At 32.6% G+C, this 26,107-nt stretch overlaps 1 protein-coding gene across 5 annotated transcripts; it reads left to right on the top strand.

Annotated features, from left to right (window-relative positions):
* LOC143062673 (BTB/POZ domain-containing protein KCTD6-like) lies at positions 1-26,107 on the top strand. 5 transcript variants are annotated; one of them, XM_076234408.1, is made up of 5 exons: positions 1-22; positions 9,868-9,959; positions 20,014-20,088; positions 20,832-20,874; positions 22,006-26,107. In XM_076234408.1, the coding sequence occupies exons 3-5, from the start codon at positions 20,024-20,026 to the stop codon at positions 22,801-22,803; spliced, it is 906 nt and encodes a 301-aa protein (XP_076090523.1). In that variant the 5' UTR covers positions 1-22; positions 9,868-9,959; positions 20,014-20,023; the 3' UTR covers positions 22,804-26,107. The 5 variants fall into 5 exon arrangements, with proteins under 5 accessions (XP_076090523.1, XP_076090521.1, XP_076090522.1 ...); XM_076234406.1 differs by lacking the exon at positions 1-22 and adding an exon at positions 203-340; XM_076234407.1 differs by lacking the exon at positions 1-22 and adding an exon at positions 7,206-7,342.

The following is a 26,107-nucleotide window of genomic DNA, read 5'->3' as shown; positions in this document are numbered from 1 at the left end:
GCCCCAGGTTTGCCTCACGCTGGTATTTAGATTATTTACTATAGTCCTTGATATTACCTGGGAACAGTATATAAATTAATATATTTATAACTATAATCATTATAGCAGAGACATATATACACATATGTGTATATATGTCTCTGCTATAATGTTCCTGATATTATGCAACAAAGATGATTATTACACGATCTTACATTATCTAAAAACAGCGCAATACTATTGGTGTCTTTCCCCAGTTCGCAGTGGTCCTTCAAGAATTTATTGAATAGACTATCATTGCTATTATTATAATCATTATAGGAGAGAGATGGACAACTTATTGTTGTCAGAACCAGCTGAGGTAAATATACTTTTACATATGAAGGGACGACCATCTAGCTAACTTCCAGAAGTTTCCTCCCATCTTTTTTTTTTTTTTTTTAAAGATTTTGATCCCCCAATTTGACAATGTTTGATGAATGGCACTGGGTACGGTTACATGGAAATGTAACAATAATAAAAATATTATTGTTACATTGGGGACTAAATGCCGGAATGCATGGTTGGATAAGGAACCAATTAATTACAAATGTAACAATAATTATTGAGGCTACGGTTACCGTGTGATTGCGTTATTGTTACATGAAAAACAGCAATGTTCGATGGGACTAGTAATATGTACTAAATAATAAAATTTGAAGACATTATCTTATATTTACCACTGTGATATTTACAATACATACAAGTATAACATACCATTTTTTTATTTTTTTATAGTACGTCCTCCATGGATTCTTAAATCGGACTCGGACATCTCTTAAACTGAGTTTTATTATGCGTAGTGTTGTGCGTTTGTTTTTTTCTACATTGGCTAGAGCTATGGCTAGAGGTATAGGGGAGGGATGAGATCTCATAAACATGTTTAACCCCACAATTTTGCTCCTTTCTCAAGTCAGGAGCCTTTGAATGGCCTTTGTTAGTCTTGTATGATTTTTTAATGTTAGTTTCTTGTGTATAATTCGGAGTTTAGTATGACGTCCATTATCACTGAACTAGTATACATATTTGTTTAGGGGCCAGCCGAAGGACGCCTCCGACGGGTGCGGGAGTTTCTCGCTACATTGAAGACCCATTGGTGACCTTCGGCTGTTGTCTGCTCTATGTTCGTGTTGTTGTCGCTTTGACACATTCCCCATTTCCATTCTCAATTTTATACATGTATACAGAAGTTCACAGTGTTAGTTCACAGTTAGCAAACTTTGCTTTTGATGTATCAATTTTTGGTAAGTGCGTTTGTATAGCTGTATGAAATTTGTGTCTTGATATTGTTTCAGTTTCGTTTCAAACGCATCCCATGCAAGTTTTAAATTTTTCACCCAAATAAAATTAGTAATAGGAATCTCTTCATCTTTTGTTCAAAGCAGAGACATATATGTGTATATATGTCTCTGTTCAAAGTATAATGACAGTAATACGAGTAGGTGTGCAGTTAAATACTTAAAAGTGAACAGTTTTCTCAGCCCGAATTTTCAACAACAAACCATTGAAGTTCAACTTGAGAAAATGAACTATATTTTTCGCCTTTGGCACTACTAATTTGAAGTAGTATCTTTAAGAACATCAAATCCATTAATACCTAAAACTATTTAAACACCACTTGTTTAATATAATATTTATTATTTATTATTATAACAAGTATTATTTAGTAGACATGAATAAATTAAGCAACAAAACTATATAAGAAGATTTAAGTTTAATAAATCTAGCGTTCATTGCTGTTTTTCATGTAACAATAACGCAATGTAACCGTAGTCTCAATAATTATTGTTACATTCGCAATGAATCGGTTCCTTACCCAACTTTGCATTCCGGCAATTAGTCTCCAATGTAACAATAATATTTTTATTATTGTTACATTTCCATGTAACCGTAGCCAGTGCCTTGATGAATATTCTCTGAGACTACTACAACACAGTAGTCTCAGATATTCTGGTCAAGCAGATGAATTAAAAAATATAGTTTGAATGCAAACTCCTCCAATACCTTAATAATAGTGTTAAATTTTGAAATAAATAATTTTATTGACATGATTGATCTCGTTGGAAAAAACGAAAAAAAAAAAAAAATCTGACTTAAGAAAAAAATTATAACCCCTCCACTTTAAGTTAAATGGTTGCTCCCTTAAATGAATGCATAGTAAAACACTTCCATTATCAACAGGGAAATTTCTGTGCCTGGAGTGGTTTTCTGAAATCACTGACACACCCAAACCAAGGATTTTTATAGTAGCTAGTATAAACATCATTTCTCGAATCATGCCTTTCACCAGAAAAGATGGTCAATTTTGCATGCCTTTATGACGTCATTCACCAGAGAGAAGGCATTGCACCCATGTATCCCTGCTCTATCCAAAAGTTTATAGCACTTTCAGAATCTTTGATTCTGTAGGGTAGTTTATAGAAATAATATTATGTTCCGTAAGTACATACATGTAGTCTTGATTCTGTACGACTGAGGAAGGGTGACTTCGACTTGATTGAAAATGTGTGAACTAGTTTACTTGTATTGAAATGAATATTCCTGCATAATAAATTATTCTATTCAGAACTCTTAGTTCACTTTGCAGCCGTTTCTACTACTTTGCTAGCTATATGTCATGTATGCCATGTATGTATAGCATAGGTAGTTTCATTTTTACAATACATCACCACACAAATAGCAGGTAGGTTAATACTTATATAATGTTTTAACGTTTATTTAGATAGTCTGATACGATCAACATCACTGTTCAACTTTTAAATTAAATTCCTTCTCCTGAAGATACAATCTCTTCTAATCAGCTAATAGATAACATGAAATTGCCAAACCTAACATTTACACCTTTGATAGATCCAATTATTTAGACCAAACAAGAATACCTCAATCTTTATACACTACATTTTTTTATTTTTGTCAGAGTCGCATAATCAAATAAAACTAACAACTTTGGTGCAGAAACCTACGAAATTCTACTACATGTAATTCAGAAACATAATCATGATAAAAAAAATAAACAAGGGATATTTTCTACTCCCTTTTCTCAAACATCATGTACATGCACATCACATACATTGTAATTTATAAATTACTAAAAATACAATTATGTAGTGCTATTTGAAATTTAGATCTATTCAATAATAGATGGTTTCCAGTAAAATTTGACATTGTTCCACACTGTACTAGAGCTATTTACCATCAAAGACTTAAGGTATTTTAATTTCTTCACATTTGCAGTAATTGCTACATATATTACAATATAGCATATAAGAATTCAAGGGAAGTAGAAATGAAAAAACTATTTCAAATCAAATAAATACTAACTTTTCAATTTTTCTTTTAAAAGCAAAAAAAATAAATGAGAAAGAATACTATATTCTAATATGTACTTGCATTTAATTGCCTTAAGATTAATATTCTTACAGAAAAAGAACACAAATTTTTGGAGTTTATTGTGAAAGGTGATGAAAAAGGTTGAGTTAAACTAAAATTTTTGGTCCAACAACTTCTTTTACAGGTATTCGGCCTAGCCAAGATCAGATGTGCATTTCATATTGGGTCTGTGTTATAGGCTTGTAAAGACAAGAAGATAATCTTTACATAAGTAATACATCTTTGAACTGAAGAAGAGAATGTAGGGCTTCACAATGAATATCAAATATCATGTATAGGTGTTACAGTTTTGAAAAAAAACACTAAAATACACGCTGAAAATGGGCAAAATTTCACATTATGTTGTTTCATTTAAAATTTCACTGTTTTTATCAATTGATAGTTAATAAGTGAACTTAATTTGAACTACATTATTGGTTCATTGCTATAGACAATTTATTCTTCTTTCTTTTACTGTTTGTTGCAACAAAAAATCTTCAGTGGTTACAAAGTTATGATAAAAAGTTGAATACTATGCGCTTGTTATGAAATTTTGTACTTTTGTTTTTAGCTTGCTCAGTGTAGTGATAAAAGAGAAAAATAAATCAAATTTATGCTATTATGTGTTTTGTTTTCTCTTCTAGTATATACATTATCAAAAACTACCTCATTTATCAAAATTGAAGTACCCTAGCTGGAGATATATGCCATCAAAGTTGGATATACAAATAAAGTGAAAAAATGTCTTGTCCGTAGACATGCATTCCCTAGTAAACTGGAAGCATAATTATATTAATGTTGCATTGCTAAGTTCCTGTTCTTTTGTAGATATGAAAACACTACTAACATTTTTTTCTACTATCTATTAATAGAGGAAAAAATTCAAAAATATGTCAGAATGTCTTGTCCATAGACACATGTCTTGTCCGTAGACATGTCTTTTATCAATATTGCTTGACTTTATGGGTCTTAATTAGTCCTATGTGTTGTTTAAACTTAGAAATATCTTATTTTTAATAAATAAATGGTAATTTAAGTGTTCTCAATTTTTGTAAAATTACTTTACAGGAGTGGATTTTAAAAAGTGTCAGATTATCAGTCATAAAAAGCATACCTTATTTTACTTCAATATTGTTTATTCCAGTTGCTGCATACCTTTAAAATAAAAGATTAACTAAATCAAATGAAGAAAAAGTATTTTTCTCTCTCTATAACTTTATCTTTCGCATTTCAGTATTAACAGCAGATGAGGAAGTGTCTACGGACAAGACACTTGTACATAACAAGTATTAAATTCAATTGTTTGTCTGCTATGGAACTTAAATCTTATTTATAGGTGATGAAAGTTATCTATTCAAATTAAAACTCAGTATTTTCAACATAAATATAGTCACAATTAATTCTAACAGATTTTTTTTTTTAACTGAAATTGTCTTGTCCGTAGACATTACCACAATATATTTGTATCCAATTTCCTTGAGTTCAGCCTAATTTGATAGGTAAAATGTATGTTATTTTTTCAAGAGAACACATTCAACTATGTCAAAATTGAGTTTTAATAATAGTTTGATTGTTTTAAACAGTCAGATATATGGATTTCAGTTAAAAGAATGTGTCTTCATTTTGGCTTAATCAATAAATTATTGAGATATGTAAAGAATTATGGGTACATTTTTAGCTCACCTGGCCCAAAGGGCCAAGTGAACTTTTCTCATCACTTGGCGTCCGTCGTCCGTCGTCGTTAACTTTTACAAAAATCTTCTCCTCTGAAACTACTGGGCCAAATTAAACCAAACTTGGCCACAATCATCATTGGGGTATCTAGTTTAAAAAATGTGTGGCGTGACCCGGCCAACCAACCAAGATGGCCGCCATGGCTAAAAATAGAACATAGGGGTAAAATGCAGTTTTTGGCTTATAACTCAAAAACCAAAGCATTTAGAGCAAATCTGACATGGGGTAAAATTGTTTATCAGGTCAAGATCTATCTGCCCTGCAATTTTCAGATGAATCGGACTAGCCGTTGTTGGGTTGCTGCCCCTGAAATGGTAATTTTAAGGAAATTTTGCTGTTTTTGGTTATTATCTTGAATATTATTATAGATAGAGATAAACTGTAAACAGCAATAATGTTCAGCAAAGTAAGATTTACAAATAAGTCAACATGACCGAAATGGTCACTTGACCCCCTTAGGAGTTATTGCCCTTTATAGTCAATTTTTAACCATTTTTGGTAAATCTTAGTAATCTTTTAGAAAAATCTTCTCCTCTGAAACTACTGGGCCAAATTAAACCAAACTTGGCCACAATCACAAGTGGGGTATCTAGTTTAAAAAATGTGTGGCGTGACCCGGCCAACCAACCAAGATGGCCGCCACAGCTAAAAATAGAACATAGGGGTAAAATTCAGTTTTTGGCTTATAACTCAAAACCAAAGCATTTAGAGCAAATCTGACATGAAGTAAAATTGATTATCAGGTCAAGATCTATCTGCCCTGAAATTTACAGATGAATCGGACCACCTGTTGTTGGGTTGCTGCCCCTGAATTGGTAATTTTAAGGAAATTTTGCTGTTTTTGGTTATTATCTTGAATATTATTATAGATAGAGATAAACTGTAACCAGCAATAATGTTCAGCAAAGTAAGATTTACAAATAAGTGATCATGACTGAAATGGTCAGTTGACCCCTTTAGGAGTTATTGCCCTTTATAGTCAATTTTTAACCATTTTTCGTAAATCTTGGTTATCTTTTACAAAAATCTTCTCCTCTGAAACTACTGGGCCAAGTTCATTATAGATAGAGATAATTGTTAGCAGCAAGAATGTTCAGTAAAGTAAGATTTACAAACACATCACCATCACCAAAACACAATTTTGTCATGAATCCATCTGCGTCCTTTGTTTAATATTCACATAGACCAAGGTGAGCGACACAGGCTCTTTAGAGCCTCTAGTTATATTTTCCAAAATTAAAAAAACACAGCTTAAAACTTAATTAGTAACTTTTAATCTTAACTTTAACAATCATCTTTGAAAGCATTTAATTGAATATCAATAAAATGTCTTGTCCGTAGACATTATCAAAATGTATTTGTTTCCATTTTCCTCGAAGTTAAGCATCATTTGATAGATAAACCTGATAAAATGTATGTTTTTTTTTCAAGATAACACTTTCAGCTATATCAAAATTAAGTTTTAATAATGCATTTCATTAAATATGAATACAATGTCTTGTCCGTAGACAAAACATATAAATTGTATTGCTAAGTTTGATTGTTTATTGTAAGAATATGCATCAAGTTATTTTTAGATACAGTTTTATCAGATAAGATTAATGATCAAAGAAAGCTACTGTTGTTTGAAATAACTGTGAGTCAAACATGTTCTTGTTAATTTTTTTTCAATTAAAATGTTTGATATTCAATAGTTCTAAACATATTTTGTTGTCTTTGTCATTGACCAAAAATCTGTCACTGGTGACCATGTCTTGAAGGCAACCATTAAAGAAAATTATACAGTTTTTAAACACCATTTATTTAATAAAAATATTAAATATTTCCTTCAAAAACTGCATGTAATTATATAAATGCTTCCAGTGTTAGCCTAACGATGGCAATTTTTCATAATTTAAACCATTTTTGAACCAAAATATCAAAAGAGTTTTTCCCTGAGGTGATACTCATTTTTGACTTCATGTGAAACACAAAATGCACATCTGATTGTGGCTAGGCCGATTATGGTCTGTCTGCCCTTCCTTCCATCTAACATGTTGGACAATAACTCTAAATTGCTTAAAACAACTGCATTAAACTTTGGTGGATTGTTTATATTATAGATCATGTAATACCCAAAGATAAAGTTCACCTGTAGCTTCAAAGGTCAATGTGTGCTGTAATTATTTTCACACCTATCCGATAATTTAGCCTAATGAGATCACCCGCTGAACATTCTCCAGTAAGTTTTTCTATCCGAAAGCCCCCTTGTCAACGTGGGTATTACATCTATAATTATATCTATTGGCATGAGCTCCTTTTTCGATTTTAAAAAATTTAAATTTTTGATTTGACATTTCTGATCTATGGGGTGTTATTCATTCATAAGGGGGTATTTTCCAGTTTTCAGACAATAACTCGAACTGTGGAGACTGGTTCATATATATAAAAAAAAAAACTGCCTTTAGTTTTTTCATAAATCTGGATATGAAATTGAGGAGTCATGGAATATTTTTCTTTGAAAAGCAACGGGTATGTGCACATGACGCACCTCTTTATTAATTTCAGTTTAGGGGAGGCAATATTAAGATTTATATGTTAAGTATAATTTAGAGGAAATTTACTTGGTTTTCCTTTGTTAATACGTTATTTTATGAAAAATAAGCTTTCAAATAATTTGGATCACGACCTTACATGTACAGTGTATCTGTAGCAAAAGGAAGACAACTCCCTTTTTTAGCTCACCTGGCCGAAAGGCCAAGTGAGCTTTTCTCATCACTTGGCGTCCGGCGTCCGTCGTCGTCCGTCGTCGTCGTCGTCCTGCGTTAACTTTTACAAAAATCTTCTCCTCTGAAACTACTGGGCCAAATTTAACCAAACTTGGCCACAATCATCATTGGGGTATCTAGTTTAAAAAATGTGTCCGGTGCCCCGCCCAACCAACCAAGATGGCCGCCATGGCTAAAAATAGAACATAGGGGTAAAATGCAGTTTTTGGCTTATAACTCAAAAACCAAAGCATTTAGAGCAAATCTGACAGGAAGTAAAATTGTTGATCAGGTTAAGATCTATCTGCCTTGGAATTTTCAGATGAATCGTATAATCGGTTGTTAGGTTGCTGCCCCTGAAATGGTAATTTTAAGGAAATTTTGCTGTTTTTGGTTATTATCTTGAATATTATTATAGATAGAGATAAACTGTAAACAGCAATAATGTTCAGCAAAGTAAGATCTACAAATAAGTCAATATGACCAAAATGGTCAGTTGACCACTTTAGGAGTTATTGCCCTTTATAGTCAATTTTTAACCATTTTTCGTAAATCTTAGTTATCTTTTAGAAAAATCTTTTCCTCTGAAACTACTGGGCCAAATTTAACCAAACTTGGCCATAATCATCATTGGGGTATTTAGTTTAAAAAATGTGTCCGGTGACCCGGCCAACCAACCAAGATGGCTGCCATGGTTAAAAATAGAACATAGGGGTAAAATGCAGTTTTTGGCTTATAACTCAAAAACCAAAGCATTTAGAGCAAATCTGACAGGAAGTAAAATTGTTGATCAGGTCACGATCTATCTGCCCTTGAATTTTCAAATGAATCGGATAATCGGTTGTCGGGTTGCTGCCCCTGAAATGGTAATTTGAAGGAAATTTTGCTGTTTTTGGTTATTATCTTGAATATTATTATAGATAGAGATAAACTGTAAACAGCGATAATGTTCAGCAAAGTAAGATCTACAAATAATTCTACATGACCAAAATGGTCAGTTGACCACTTTAGGAGTTATTGCCCTTTATAATCAATTTTTAACCATTTTTCTTAAATCTTAGTAATCTTTTAGAAAAATCTTCTCCTCTGAAACTACTGGGCCAAATTTAACCAAACTTAGCCATAATCATCATTGGGGTATGTAGTTAAAAAAATGTGTCCGGTAACTCGGCCAACAAACCAAGATGGCCGACATGGCTAAAAATAGAACATGGGGGTAAAATGCAGTTTTTGGCTTATAACTCAAAAACCAAAGCATTTAGAGCAAATCTGACAGGAAGTAAAATTGTTGATCAGGTCTCGATCTATCTGCCCTGGAATTTTCAGATGAATCGGATAATCGGTTGTTAGGTTGCTGCCCCTGAATTGGTAATTTTGAGGAAATTTTGCTGTTTTTTGGTTATTATCTTGAATATTATTATAGATAGAGATAAACTGTAAACAGCAATAATGTACAGCAAAGTAAGAACTAAAAATAAGTCAGTATGACCAAAATAGTCAATTGACCCCCTAAGGAGTTATTGCCCTTCATAGTCAATTTTTAACAATTTTCTTAAAATTGGAAGATTTTCAATAACATTTTCCACAGAAAGTACTGTTATAGATAGAGATAATTGTAAGCAGCAAGAATGTTTAGTAAAGTAAGATCTACAAACACATCACCATCACCAAAACACAATTTTGTCATGAATCCATCTGTGTCCATTGTTTAATATTCACATAGACCAAGGTGAGCAACACAGGCTCTTTAGAGCCTCTAGTTCACTATTATATGTAATTTTGTCACAGGGAGTCAGTGACATCTCTTTGTCTTTAGTTTAAATCTTAAAAAAAGTGATTAACAGGTCAAACACAAAGGTAACATAATATTAAAATAACATTTTGGAAAAAAAAGTCAAGATTTGAAAGGGTGCATTGACACTCATTGAAGGATATTATTTATTTTATCTATTTCATCTCTATATTTCATTCATTAATTATATTACATTTTGTATTACAGGATCAAACAGGTTTATGTGAGTCTGGTACCTCAAATTCAAAATCAGAATATGGAGCTCAAGGTGGCGAACAAAGATCAAGAACAAGAACCAGGTCAGTTCAATTAAATAGGGAGAGTGTCTGATTTGTTTAAGTTTAAGGTCATATTCAGGACATTGTGGATAAAAGAATTCTAGTTGTGGCTATTTTCACAAAAAAACTTACTAGTGAAAATAAATACAATTCCTTAACATATTTTGATTTTGATTTTTGATTTTGATTTCTTTTAACTCATGACCCTGTTCACAGAGGCCTCCTGAGTATGTAAAAAAAGAAACACTACAACAAATCTACAAATAAGTTAAACATGGCTTAATTCTTCAGTTGACTCCTTATTTATAGGAGTTATTCCCCTTGAAAGGCTATTTGTTTACCCATGCATTTTGAGCTCACCTGGCCCGAAGGGCCAAGTGAGCTTTTCTCATCACTTGGCGTCCGTCGTCGTTAACTTTTACAAAAAGCTTCTCCTCTGAAACTACTGGGCCAAATTTATCCAAACTTAGCCACAATCATCATTCGGGTATCTAGTTTAAAAAATGTGTCCGGTGACCTGGCCAACCAACCAAGATGGCCGCCATGGCTAAAAATAGACAAAGGGGTAAAATGCAGTTTTTGGCTTATAACACAAAAACCAAAGCATTTAGAGCAAATCTGACATGCGGTAAATTTGTTTATCAGGTCAAGATCTTGCTGCCCCTGAATTGGTAGTTTTAAGGAAATTTTGCTGTTTTTGGTTTTCAAATGGTCAGTTGAATCCTATAGAAGTTATTGCCCTTTATAGTCAATTTTTAACCATTTTTCTTAAATTTTAGTAATCTTTTACAAAAATCTTCTCCTCTGAAACTACTGGGTCAATTAAAACCAAACTTGGTCGCAATCATCATTAGGGTATCTAGTTTTTAAAATGTTTCCGGTGACCTGGCCAACCAACCAAGATGGGTAAAATGCAGTTTTTCGTTTATAACTCAAAAATCAAAGCATTTAGAGCAAATCTGACAGGAGGTCAAATTGTTGATCAGGTCAAGATCTATCTGCCCTGGAATTTTCAGATGAATTGGATAATGGGTTGTTAGGTTGCTGCCCCTGAATTGGTAGTTTAAAGGAAATTTTGAAGTTTTTAGCTCACCTGGCCCAAAGGGCCAAGTGAGCTTTTCCCATCACTTTGCGTCCGTCGTCGTTAACTTTTACAAAAATCTTCTCCTCTGAAACTACTGGGCCAAATTTAACCAAATATGGCCACAATCATTATTGGGGTATCTAGTTTAAAAAATGTGTGGCGTGACCCCGCCAACCAACCAAGATGGCTGCCATGGCTTAAAATAGAACATGGGGGTAAAATGCAGTTTTTGGCTTATAACTCAAAAACCAAAGCATTTAGAGCAAATCTGACATGGGTAAAATTGTTTATCAGGTCAAGATCTCTCTGACCTGAAATTTTCAGATGAATCGGACAACCGGTTGATGGGTTGCTACCCCTGAATTGGTAATTTTAAGGAAATTTTGCTGTTTTTGGTTATTATCTTGAATATTATTACAGATAGAGATTAACTGTAAACAGCAATAATGTTCAAAAAAGTAAGATTTACAAATAAGCCAACATGACCGAAATGGTCAGTTGACCCCTTTAGGAGTTATTGCCCTTTATAGTAAATTTTTAACCATTTTTCGTAAATCTTAGTAATCTTTTACAAAAATCTTCTCCTCTGAAACTACTGGGCCAAATTAATCCAAACTTGGCCACAATCTTCTTTGGGGTATCTAGTTTAAAAAATGTGTGGCGTGTTCTGGCCAACCAACCAAGATGGCTGCCATGGCTAAAAATAGAACATAGGGGTGAAATGTAGATTTTGACTTATATCTCTGAAACCAAAGCATTTAGAGCAAATCTGACATGTGTAAAATCGTTTATCAAGTGAAAATCTATCTGCCCTGAAACTTTCAAATGAATTGGACAACGGGTTGTTGGGTTGCTGCCCACGAAATAAGAAATTGAAGGAAATTTTGCAGATTTTGGTTATTATCTTGAATATTATTAGCTCACCTGGCCCGAAGGGCCAAGTGAGCTTTTCTCATCACTTTGCGTCCGGCGTCTGTCGTCGTCCGTCGTCGTCGTCCGTCGTCGTCCTGCGTCCGGCGTTAACTTTTACAAAATTCTTCTCCTCTGAAACTACTGGGCCAAATTTAACCAAACTTGGCCACAATCATTATTGGGGTATCTAGTTTAAAAATTGTGTCCGGTGACCCCGCCAACTAACCAAGATGGCCGCCATGGCTATAAATAGAACATAGGGGTAAAATGCAGTTTTTGGCTTATAACTCAAAAACCAAAGCATTTAGGGCAAATCTGACATGGGGTAATATTGTTAATCAGGTTAAGATCTATCTGCCCTGAAATTTTCAGATGAATCTGACATTCCGTTGTTAGGTTGCTGCCCCTGAATTGGTAATTTTAAGGAAATTTTGTTGTTTTTGGTTATTATCTTGAATATTATTTTAGATAGAGATAAACTGTAAAATGCAATAATGTTCAGCAAAGTAAGATCTACAAAAAAGTCAACATGACCAAAATGATCAGTTGACCACTTTAGGAGTTATTGCCCTTTATAGTCAATTTTTAACCATTTTTCGTAAATCTTAGTAATCTTTTAGAAAAATCTTCTCCCCTGAAACTGCTGGGCCAAATTATTTGAAACTTGGCCACAATCATCATTGGGGTATCTAGTTTAAAAATTGTGTCCGGTGACCTGGCCATCAAACCAAGATGGCCGCCACGGCTAAAAATAGAACATAGGGGTAAAATGCAGTTTTTGGCTTATAACTCAAAAAACAAATAATTTAGAGAAAATCTGACATGAAGTAAAATTGTTAATCAGGTCAAGATCTATCTGCCCTGAAATTTTCAGATGAATTGGACAACCTGTTTTGGGGTTGCGGCCCCTGAATTGGTAATTTTAAGGAAATTTTGCTGTTTTTGGTTATTATATTGAATATTATTATAGATATAGGTAAACTGTAAACAGCAATAATGTTCAGCAAAGTAAGATCTACAAATAAGTCAACATGAACGAAATGGTCAATTGACCCCTGTAGGAGTTATTGACCTTTGTAGTCAATTTTCAATCTGCTTCCTTTGTTTAATATTCACATAGACCAAGGTGAGCGACACAGGCTCTTTAGAGCCTCTAGTTATAGAAAGAGATAAAATGTAATCAGCAATAATGTTCAGCAAAGTAAGATCTACAAATAAGTTATTACGACTAAAATGGTCAGTTGACCCCTTAAGGAGTTATTGCCCCTTATAGTCAATTTTGACCAATTTTTCGTAAATTTTTGTAATCTTTTACAAAAATCTTCTCCTCTGAAACTACTGGGCCAAATTAAACCAAACTTGGCCACAATCATCATTGGGGTATCTAGTTTAAAAAATGTGTGGTGTGACCCCGCCAACCAACCAAGATGGCTGCCATGGCTAAAAATAGAACATAGGGGTAAAATGCAGTTTTTGGCTTATAACTCTAAAACCAAAGCATTTAGAGCAAATCTGACATGGGATAAAATTAATTATCAGGTCAAGATCTATCTGCCCTGAAATTTTCAGACAAATCGGACAACCTGTTGTTGGGTTGTTGCCCTCGAATTAGTAATTTTAAGGAAATTTTGCAGATTTTGGTTATTATCTTGAATATTATTATAGATAGAGATAAACTGTAAACAGCAATAATGTTCAGCAAAATAAGATCTACAAATAAGTCAACAAGACCAAAATTGTCAATTGACCCCTTTAGGAGTGATTGCTCTTTATAGTCAATTGTTAACAATTTTCATAAATTTTTGTAAATTTTTAGGAAATATTTTCCACTGTAATTACTGGGCCAAGTTCATTATAGATAGAGATAATTGTAGCAACAAGAATATTCAGTAAAGAAAGATCTACAAACACATCACCATCACCAAAACTCAATTTTGTCATGAATTTATCTGTGTTTATTGTTAATATGCACATACATGTAGACCAAGGTGAGCGACACAGGCTCTTGAGAGCCTCTAGTTTGTTATTATCTTGTATATTATTATAGATAGAGATAAACTGTAAACAGCAATAATGTACAGCAAAGTAAGACCTAAAAATAAGTCAACATGACCAAAATGGTCAATTGACCCCCTAAGGAGTAGTTCCCCTTCATAGTCAATTTTTAACCATTTTCATAAAATTTGGAAATTTTCACTTAGTTAAGTCTAACATTTTCCACTGAAACTACTGGGCCAAGTTCATTATAGATAGAGATAATTGTAAGCAGAAAGAATGTTTAGTAAAGTAAGATCTACATACACATCACCCTCACCAAAACACAATTTTGTCATTAATCTATCTTCTTTTGTTTAATATTCACATAGACCAAGGTGAGCTACACAGGCTCTTTAGAGCCTCTAGTTTGTGTTTTTTGCAGAAATTATATTAGATATAGATAGTTGCAGATAAAAACTGTGAAGAACAGGACAAGATCTACAAATAATTCATCAATTGCCCTTGAAAGACCATTATTACCAATTTTTATACGACCGCAAAATTTGAAAAATTTTTCGTCGTATATTGCTATCACGTTGGCGTCGTCGTCGTCGTCGTCCGAATACTTTTAGTTTTCGCACTCTAACTTTAGTAAAAGTGAATAGAAATCAATGAAATTTTAACACAAGGTTTATGACCACAAAAGGAAGGTTGGGATTGATTTTGGGAGTTTTGGTCCCAACATTTTAGGAATTAGGGGCCAAAAAGGGCCCAAATAAGCATTTTCTTGGTTTTCGCACTATAACTTTAGTTTAAGTGAATAGAAATCTATGAAATTTTGACACAAGGTTTATGACCACAAAAGGAAGGTTGGGATTGATTTTGGGAGTTTTGGTCCCAACAGTTAAGAATTAAGGGCCAAAAAAGGGCCCAAATAAGCATTATTCTTGGTTTTCGCACCATAACTTTAGTATAAGTTAATAGAAATCTATGAAATTTAAACACAAGGTTTATGACCATAAAAGGAAGGTTGGGTTTGATTTTGGGAGTTTTGGTCCTAACAGTTTAGGAATAAGGGGCCCAAAGGGTCCAAAATTGAACTTTGTGTGATTTCATCAAAAATTGAATAAATGGGTTCTTTGATATGCCAAATCTAACTGTGTATGTAGATTCTTAATTTTTGGTCCAGTTTTCAAATTGGTCTACATTAAGGTCCAAAGGGTCCAAAATTAAACTAAGTTTGATTTTAACAAAAATTAAATTCTTGGGCTTATTTGATATGCTTTATCTAAATATGTACTTTGATTTTTGATTATGGGCCCAGTTTTCAAGTTGGTCCAAATCAGGATTCCATATCAAGTATTGTGCAATAGCAAGAAATTTTCAATTGCACAGTATTGCACAATAGCAAGAAATATCTAATTGCACAATATTGTGCAATAGCAATTAATTTTCAATTGGAGTTATCTTTCTTTGTATAGAATAGTAGTTGATAATATATGTTGGAAATTTGCCAGACATGACTATGATGTCATTTTCTATTTTTATTTGCCAATAACTTTATGTAAATAACTTCATTGGAAATTTGCCAATATAAAATGTTGCTGATGAAGCTTTTTTTCCTTATCTTATCTAAAATGTTTTTAGATAATGTATGTTGGACATTTGCCAGACATGACTATGATGTCATTTTCTATTTTTATTTGCCAATAACTTTATGTAAATAACTTCATTGGAAATTTGCCAATATAAAATGTTGCTGATGAAGTTTTTTTTATTGTTTTATACAATAAACAATGTATATTCACTTTTACTACCAACCAATCTTTACCATTCAGTGATAACAAGCACTTTATTTTACATTTTAATATTTTATGATGTATTTAAAAGAGTAGTTATTGTTGCAAACTCCATTAGAAATTTGAATTGATATCAGTTTTGGAAAAAGGGAAACGGGGATGTGAAAAAAAGGGGGGGGGGTTTAAATTTTTCTCATTTCAGATTTCATAAATAAAAAGAAAATTTCTTCAAACATTTTTTTGAGAGGATTAATATTCAACAGCATAGTGAATTGCTCAAAGGCAAAAAAAAACTTTTTAAGTTCATTAGACCACATTCATTCTGTGTCAGAAACCTATGCTGTGTCAACTATTTAATTTTAGATTTAAAAAGTTTGAAGAAGAAATCTTTAATTGATTTGTAAAATCTTGACATTTGTTTTGTGTAAAAAAAAACCATGTAATGTCAAAAATTTGATCACAATCCAAATTCAGAGCTGTATCACGCTTGAATGTTTTGTCCATACTTGCCCCAACTGTTCAGGGTTCGACCTCTGCGGTCGTATAAAGCTGCGCCCTGCGGAGCACCTGGTTATTTTTGTGGTCGTATATTGGTATGACGTTGGCGTCGTCATTGTCGTTGTCCGAAGACATATTGGTTTTCACACTAAAACTTTAGTTTTGTAAATAGAGATCTATGAAATCTAAACACAAGGTTTATGACCACAAAAGGAAGGTTGGGATTGATTTTGGGAGTTTTGGTCCCAACAGTTGAGGAATTAGGGGCCAAAATAAAATCCTGAATCTAAACATGTACTTAGATTTTTGATTATGGGCCCAGTTTTCAAGTTGGTCCAAATCGGGGTCCAAAATTAAACTTTGTTTGATATCAACAAAAATTAAATCCTAGGGGTTCTTTGATATGCTGAATCTAAACATGTATTTAGATTTTTGATTATAGGCCCAATTTTCAAGTTGGTCCAAATCGGGAATCCCAAATTAAACTTTGTTTGATTTCAACAAAAATTGAATATATGGGGTTCTTTGATATATGCTGAATCTAACCATGTATTTAGATTTTTGATATTTGGGCCGGTTATCAAATTGGTCCACATTGAGGTCTACAGGTCCAAAATTGAACTTTATTTGATTTCATCAAAAATTGAATTCTTGGGGTTCTTTGATATGCTGAATCTAACCATGTATTTAGATTTTGGATATTGGACCATAATAGGTAAATGTCCAATTTAAAATTTTTAAGTTTAAGTTCTTAGACCACATTCATTCTGTGTCAGAAACCTATGTTGTGTCAACTATTAAATCACAATCCAAATTAAGAGCTGTATCAAGCTTGAATGCTGTGTCCATATTTGCCCCTACTGTTCAGGGTTTGAACTCTGCGGTCATATAAAACTGCGCCCTGCAGAGCATCTGGTTGTGTTTGTGGAAACTATAGTAGACATAGAGAAACTGTATGGCCACTGCTGGGTCTATATTTTTTTTTCTTTATTTAATTTTATTCACCACTTTCCATATTCTTTCACCGATCAATATTTTCTATTCTACACACAAAACAAAGTTTAATTTGTAGATCCCTGCATCAATCTTTCATAAATATGGAGATGAATATCATTATTTATATGTATGTAATAACACATACTTTGTGTCTGAGTGTAAATAAAGAATTGATTGATAAACTATATTTAAATAAAGTCAACTATAACTAAAATTATCAGTTATTAGTAGACACATTAAACAATTTTGGGGAGTTTTTTCTGCCAACTATAAATTCAAAATATTCTAATTGCATTTTATCAATTTTATGCAAAATTGACAGGTGAAAGTTACAAATACAGGCAAAAAATCTTCTCCTCTGAAACTACTGGGCCAAATCAAACCAAACTTGGCCACAATCATCATTGGGGTATCTAGTTTAAAAAATTTGTCTGATGACCTGGCCATCAAACCAAGATGGCCGCAATGGCTAAAAATAGAACACAGGGGTAAAATGCAGTTTTTGGCTTATAACTCAAAAACCAAAGCACTTAAAGCAAATCTGACGGAGTATAATTGATTATCAGGTGAAGATCTATCTGTCCTGAAATTTTCAGATGAATCGGACAATCCGTTGTTGGGTTGCTGCCCCTGAATTGGTAATTTTAAGGAAATTTTGCTGTTTTTGGTTATCATCTTGAATATCATTATAGATAGAGATAAACTGTAAACAGCAATAATGTTCAGCAAAGTAAGATTTACAAATAAGTCAACATGACTGAAATGGTCAGTTGACCCCTTTAGGAGTTATTGCCCTTTATAGTCAATTTTTAACCATTTCTGTAAATCTTAGTAATCTTTTACAAAAATCTTCTCCTCTGAAACTACTGGGCCAAAGGAGTAGGGGCATTAAGGCCTGGTTTTGGCCCAAGAAAATAAGATGTTTGATAACTTTTTCAAATTGGCACATAATCTTTAGAAATGCATAGGGTCAAGAAATATAAATGAAAAACGTTAAGATTCTTATGTGATGACGTCACAATTACGTCATAATATGTACTGTTTTCACAAAAACGATGAAAATTCAGAATTTATGCAGTTTTATATCTTTATTTCTGTTGTGGAAACATCGTGCACAGCCAAGAAACAACAAAATAATTTAACTGAAGCTTTAATATTACTATTGACAAAATCTCAGCAAATATAAAGTTGTTTCTTGGGTGCGCACATACTTTTCCAATCAAAAATATACTTAAAAATTGGATGAAAAACAAGAAAAATCTCAAAATTTTACAAAATATGCAAATTAAAGCATGTTGCCATGGTAACTTGTTCAATGTCCAAAATTATTTTGTTTTTCTGAATACCTTCTACCTGAGATACTTTTCAGTAATTTAAAAATATGTATAACTTTTAAATTTGCAGTAATTTTTGGGCCAAATAAGGGCCTTACTCCTTTAACCAAACTTGGCAAAAATCATCTTTGGGGTATCTAGTTAAAAAAATGTGTCCGGTGACCCGGCCATCCAACCAAGATGGCCGCCACGGCTAAAAATAGAACATAGGGGTAAAATGCAGTTTTTGGCTTATAACTCAAAAATCAAAGCATTTAGAGCAAATCTAACGGAATTTAATTGTTTATCAGGTCAAGATCTATCTGCCCTGATATTTGCAGATGGATCGGACAACTGGTTGTTGGGTTGCTGCCCCTGAATTGGTAATTTTGAGGAAATTTTGCAGTTTTTGGTTATTATCTTAAATACTATTATAGATAGAGATAAACTGTAAACAGCAATAATGTTCAACAAGGTAAGATCTACAAATAAGTCAACATGACCAAAATTGTCAGAGAACTCCTTAAGGAGTTATTGTCCTTTATAGTCAATATTGAACAACTTTTCGTCATTTTTGTAACTTAAACAAAAATCTTCTTTTCTAAAACTATGGGCCAAATTTAACCAAACTTGGCCACAATCATTACTAGGGTATCTATTTTAAAAAAGTGTCTAATGACCCTGCCTGCCAACCAAGATGGCCGACATCAGTAAATACAGTAACAGGTGAGCGATACAGGCTCTTGAGAGCCTCTAGTTTTTGTGATTATCAAGGCTGAGTTATCCAACCCCCCCCCCCAGAATATCAAATGGTCGTCCCCTTAATATTACTTTAACAACACAAATCAAAACGTTTAGCTGATTTAACACAGTTATCTCCCTGTAGTGTTAGGTACCACCTTAATATGAGTTTACTTGTACTACAAAACATATTTAGAAAGATATCACATTTATTTATCTTGCATTATTATTAGCTGTTAAAAATTTTAAGTACCGGTAATAAATGTTAAAATAAATTGGTATTTCTACATTTGTACTAGTTCTAAGTGATAATATAACTGGCAACTGACATCATTGCACATTGACTAATAAACAATGAAAATGAGGTCAAGGTCAGATGAAACTTGCCAATCCAACATCTGCACCTTGCAATCTATAGATCATAATAAGTTAGAATAAAATTGAGAATGGAAATGGGGAATGTGTCAAAGAGACAACAACCCTACCAAACAGCAGAAAACAGCCGAAGACCACTGGTAGAAATTCATTTGACAAAAACAAAGATTTTGCAGCAGTCCCTAAAACATAAATATAAGGTCCTATGACAGATTGGAACTTCATAAGACATCTATATAGAAGGTCTGAAGCATCAAGTTCTTTTTCTAAAATATTAAGCACTATTCTTATAATTTATGCTGCTGCCAGATTGTAATTTCTATGTTGCATTACTAGTGTCATTGAGTATAATGAGTTAACATAAAATTATTTTATTTCAGATCAAGAAATATGAATTACAGCAGAGATGAAAGATCAAGATCTAGATCACCATATCACAGAAGGTCCCACAATCAGTAAGTCTATATTTAAGTTTTGAAAAACAAGGATTATTAAATAAATATTTTTATTTTATCATTTTGTTTGTTCGTTTGTAGGGGGGTGGGGGTTGGAATTAATATTCTCATTATATTTGAAGGTGGCAAATAATACTGTATGCAATAAAATGTGAATTATGTTAATTATTATAGGGTGTAAAAACAAACAACTAAAGTTTTCTTTGTCATATTCAGTGTTCTCTGCAGGGCCTTTTAGCATCATAGTTATGGAACATCTTTAAAATTATGTAATCTTTATTTGTCTATAAGGGTAATTGGTCATGATAGCAGATCTATATCATCATCATTATAATTTCCACAACTTTTAGAGACTTTATGGTGATAAAGAGCTAACTGATGTGCATGTATCATTTTATATATTTTTCTAATGCTGGAGCTCATTTATTGGCTGCTAGACTTTTTCTTCTATCATGGGAATGCTGTTTCATTAATATTACCCCCAATTAACATTAAAGAACTGTAAATTCAGAAATTATTGCAATGTTTTTATTATTGCAAAAAATGGGGCAATAATTAAAACTAGCATTTTGAATTTTTTTTTTTGAATTAAACAGGATTTTTCTGAATATCACAAAAATTAAAATCACAATTTAATCTGAAACAACCAAATCGCAATAATTTCTAAATTTACAGTATATATTTTCCTAGTACAGTGAATTTGATCATTTCCTCTTATACATGAATTATTTTGTTCCTTTCAGCAGAGACCATTCCAAGTCACCAAGTCAAACAGAGGAAGCAAAGGTAGGCAACTCAGTGGACCTAAAGGATGCCATTTAATTTGTTTGTTTTTTGTAGCACCAATTTCTAAATGGGTTCAGTTTTCAAGGGAAGGGTCAATTTTTATTTATGTTTAATATTGTAATCATTATAGATAAAAAGCTTTTCATAATAAAAATAAATGTGTGTTACATACTGATGACATGTACATTTCAATTTTTACTGACCTTGAGGGGGGCTTGAAAATAACAGATATTATTATTGCAAAGTATATTCCATTTAATAATTTACCAAAATTAGAAACAATTGTAATGTGCTAAGCCACCAGTGGGGAATTTTTATGATTTTAGTGTAAAGACATCATATACAGACTGAGAAAAGTACATTAAATATCTGACTCAACAAGTCAAGTTAGTGTACATGGCATATTAAAGCTTATTGTAACATCACTACTTGTATATCCTCAACCAGTATAATTACAATTTACCTACTTTTAGCACAGATGCATTAGTACACAAAATTGACTGCTCCATGTAACGTCCATCTTATTTATACGACCAGGTGCTAAATTTTTGACAGAATAACCCACATTTAACTTGGGCAAGCTTCAAATACAATATGGCTATCTCTTTTTGAAATGCAAAATTAACAAATTTACTGGTCAATTTTAGAAATTATTTCGATGTAAAATAAAATGCAATAAAATTCCCTATACTGATGTTATCATCTGTGGCACCTAAACAAGGAGACATATGTTGTGGCTCGGGATCAAATAATCAAATGAAAATGCCCATAACCCATGTTAAACATGTTGAATGAAAACACATATGCATATTGCTGCAATGAATTATTTCTTAATTGTCCCTAATATGTATATTCACACTAAAAGTAGCAACTGGACATTAAGCTGAAAATAGTCAATCAAACAATCTATTGGATAGGTTCATTCACCTTCTTAGAAGTTCATTCTATCTGTAATACATTCATGTACGGTTTCTTGGAATGTAAGGAATTTTATAAATACAAATTAAATTTTATATTCACAATTTTTTCAACACAACAGTATCCACTTGAGAGAGAAGTTGTCATCCTATGAATAAAAATCTCACCAGATAATGTAAATGGTGTACTTAATTCATGCATATTTTATTTTAGATTCCTGCAGTTCTAGAGTTGAATGTTGGAGGACAAATTTTTCATACAACATTGGAGACAATTACAAAGTACCCAGAATCCTTCTTAGGTGCGATGTTTAGTGGTCGTCACAAAGTAAATTTGGACAAGAAAGGTCGATATTTCATTGATAGAAACGGTGATCATTTTGAACATATTTTAGAATTTCTAAGAGATGATACATACATACCTCCTAAGGGTGTTGTTGTAGAAGTATTTCGTGATGCCGATTACTTTGCTATTATGGCTCTACGAGACAAATTACTCAAACTTCCACCTCTGTATCCATTTTACGGAAATAGACCAGACCCAATAGAAAATTACATCGAAATAAAAGAAAGTGTTTTGGAAGCAGCTTATGACTTCCAAAAAGCCACAGCACATGGACAGACAGTGGTTTATCTAATTTATCTAAATGAACAACAGCCAGAAGGTGGTATAGGTTTTGTTTTTTACAATGAACGCCACCATATGTTAGATTTTGCCGTACCTTTTGATGGAGGTGACAATACACAAATGATTGACGCATACAACAAGGACTCTGAAGACTTCCCAATGACAATTCCACTGAAGGTTAACGACAAACATCAAGCATTATCCATCTCAAACTGTATAATGCACGATTTAACAAAACTAGGATTGGATATTAAATTAGAAGATGAAGACTGTACCACTGAGGAATCTGAGATAGTTTTTGGATTTACAACAAAGAAGTATGGTGAAATGGAATGTAAACGTTGTTACTGTCATAGTAAATTTACATTTTCATGGTCTAAATGAGGTGATGATATGTACAACAAAAACAAAGAAGTATGTCAACAGTGTATTACTGTTATACTAAATTTACATTTTATTGCTCAAAGTGAGGTGAAGATACAACAAAAGCTAGGTTCAGATAAATCTTATAGTTCTTCAAGAATGTTTGTACATTGTACGTGTATGTTGAAAACTAACATGTAAAGGAGAAAAAAAATATAAGTGTTATAAGGTCATTACTTTATTATATACATCAATCAATTTATTTTTAAATTGTAACTGAGTAGTAGAAAGAGACAACTTATTCTTTATTAGATAAACTGAACATATAACAATTCAGATAAAAAGTTATTTCATAAATTCGTCATGTTCATTGAGAATATACTGTAAACTCAGAAATTATTGTGTGGGTTTTATCAATGGTACTAAAGCAAATGGGTGTACATGTTAATCTGATTATTAAGAAATTGTTTTTTTATGTTTGGTACTGTCTTTTGGTGTGTATAGTGCGCACCCCCTTTGTGGTCCAAGAAACGAGAAAAAAAAATTTTTGGTCATATAATACTCCTAGACATTTTCGGAAAAGTTACAGCTCCAAAATCAGGAAACAGGAAGTTTATCGGTAAACAGGAAGTTTTTTAAACAGACACCAATGTCGGAGAATATTACATTGTGTGTAGATTTTTTTATATCACAGTGATTAATCTCACATTGTTGTCCATTCTTCAAAAAACACAACAATGAATGCATGCAATAATTTCTGATTTAGAGAAACATATACTGTAAAATTTATAAAAACAACCTGGTCACAAGAAGGGACAACAGGGGCGGATGCAGGAATTTTCGAAAGGGGGGGTGCTAACCCAGGGCACCCAGGGCAAAGGGGGGGTGCAAAACATATGTCCCGATACAAATGCATTGATCGGCAAAAATAAAGGGGGGGTGCGCACCCCTGGAACCCCCCCCCTGGATCCGCCACTGGACAATCACAAACGTAATAGGTCATCTTGGTATTCTAGTATTGTTTATATTGATGTTGATATGAAAAGTTTTGATATTGAAGAGATTAAGAATATTTTTATTAGTAGATATAGGATTTACTGGATATATACATGTACTACATTTTGTACTATACACAATAATGCAAATGTTGAAATAGCAAAATTGTGTACTTGTTTTATATTTAAGCTAAAAAGGGAAACATTTTATGTCAAGTTAATAAATTTTAGTATCAAAATTTTTCAAAATTTATTAACTCAATTTAAACCCAGTGCTAATTAGTCAGCTATTGGAACAGTTTTATATATAAAAAAAAGTTGATCTAGTTAAAAGATCAGTGTCAAAATATTCAGGTTGAAGATGAGTTTTCTTTTTTAATGGAATACACTGCATCCAAAATGGAAAAGAGATTTATTCTAAATGAAGCATGTATTCAATTTAAAATTTTCTCTTAGGTATAATTCGAGTTATGTACAGTTTATTTGGTTGAGATTCAGTGAGTAAAAAAATGTGTCTGTATCAAGATTTATTAGTCCTTTTTAGCTCACCTGGTCCAAAGGACTAAGTGAGCTTTTCTCATCACTTAGCATCCAGCGTCTGTTGTCCATCGTCCGTAAACTTTACAAAAATCTTCTCCTCTGAAACTACTGGGCCAAATATAACCAAACTTGGCCACAATCATCCTTGGGGTATCTAGTTTAAAAAATGTGTCATGACCTGGCCAACCAACCAAGATGGCCACCATGGCTAAAAATAGAACATAGTGGTAAAATGTAGAGTTTAGCATATATCTGTGAGACCAAATCATTTAGAGCAAATCTGACAGAGTAAAATTGTTAATCAGCAATAATGTTCAGCAAAGTAAGATCTACCAATAAGTCAACATGACCGAAATTGTTAGTTGACACATTTAGGAGTTATTACCCTTTGTAGTCTATTTTCAACCATTTTTCTAAAATTTTAGTAATCTTTTTAAAAAATCTTCGTCTCTGAAACCAAACTTGGCAACCATCATCGTAAGGGTATGTAGTTTCAATAATGTGTCCAATGACCTTGTCCACGAACCAAGATGGGCGACATGGCTAAGAATAGTACATAGGGGCAATTTATGGCTAATATCTCTGAATTCAAAGCATTTAGAGCAAATCTCATTCATTTAAATATGTTCATTAAGTCAAGATCTAACTGCCCTGAAATTTTCAGACAAATCAGGCAACCCGTTGTTGGGTTCCTGCCTTCCTGCCCCTGAATTGGTAATTTTAAGAAGATTTTGCAGTTTTTGGTTATTATCTTCAATATTTTTTTAGATAAAGATAAACTGTATACCACCATTATGTATAGCAAAGTAAGATCTACAAATAAGTCAACTTGACCAAAACAGTCATTTGAAAATTCTGAGCCAAGTTCATTATAGATAGAGAAAATTGTAAACAGCAAGAATGTTCAGTAAAGTAAGATTGACAAACACATCATCATCACCAATTTAAAAACATAATTTTCTCATGAATTCTATTCTCATCTATTATGTATGTCCTTTGTTTAGTATGATCATAGACCAAGGTGAGCAACACAGGCTCTTTAGAGTCTCTATATATAGTTTTTTTTAGATATAATAGAGGATATTTGCATTCCAGAAACTAGATATACATGTAGTAATGATGTTGGTGATATCTTGGTGATATCTTGAATGATTTTATAAAAGAATGTATAGGGGACATGGTGCTATGTTTTTTTTGGAAAACCAGTGCTATGTTAATTTCCATGGTGCTATTTGAATTTTCTGGGTATTGAGTATACATTATTTTCATTGTAATATACATGTATCTTAGAAATTACAGTATAAAAAAAATAATTAAAAGTATTTATTACATTGGTTGCAATGAATTACATTGATTTCCCAGTTAGATAAAAACCGATAATTTCACATGTGAAATAAACATGGTTATTTCACTCTCTGACGTCATACAACAATAGGCGTTGTCAAGACGTCGATAACGTCGGATCAAAACAAATTGTCAATGCGTAGGAAAAAGATATAGTTCCTTACACTTTCTACATTAATTTCATTAAAAAAAGGCCATTTGCCAATGTAATAAAAAGAATAACTAATCGCCGTATTTGAATATCAAAAATAAGACAACTTGTTACCGAACACCGCTATGGATTAAACTTGTGCTGCGCACTCGTTTAATTCATGCGTCGTTCTGTCACGTGTTGTCTTATTTTTGATATTCAAATACGGCGATTAGTTATACTATAAATATATATATATGTATATGACGGTATAACGGGATCTTTATTTGGAAATAATAAAATATTCTTATTCTTA

This window comes from Mytilus galloprovincialis, chromosome 2, assembly GCF_965363235.1.
Source record: "Mytilus galloprovincialis chromosome 2, xbMytGall1.hap1.1, whole genome shotgun sequence".
Lineage (NCBI taxonomy): Eukaryota > Metazoa > Mollusca > Bivalvia > Mytilida > Mytilidae > Mytilus > Mytilus galloprovincialis.
The sequence above is the reverse complement of the archived record's forward strand: the minus strand, read 5'-3'. Positions and strand labels throughout refer to the sequence as shown.

Excerpts from the sequence above, each read along its gene's own strand:
- LOC143062673 (XM_076234409.1), top strand. The coding sequence starts at position 7,588 with ATGAAATTGAGGAGTCATGGAATATTTTTCTTTGAAAAGCAACGG. Across the intron at positions 9,960-20,013 it reads AGATCAAGAACAAGAACCAG|ATCAAGAAATATGAATTACA; the intron begins GTCAGTTCAATT and ends ATTTTATTTCAG. Across the intron at positions 20,089-20,831 it reads CACAGAAGGTCCCACAATCA|CAGAGACCATTCCAAGTCAC; the intron begins GTAAGTCTATAT and ends TGTTCCTTTCAG.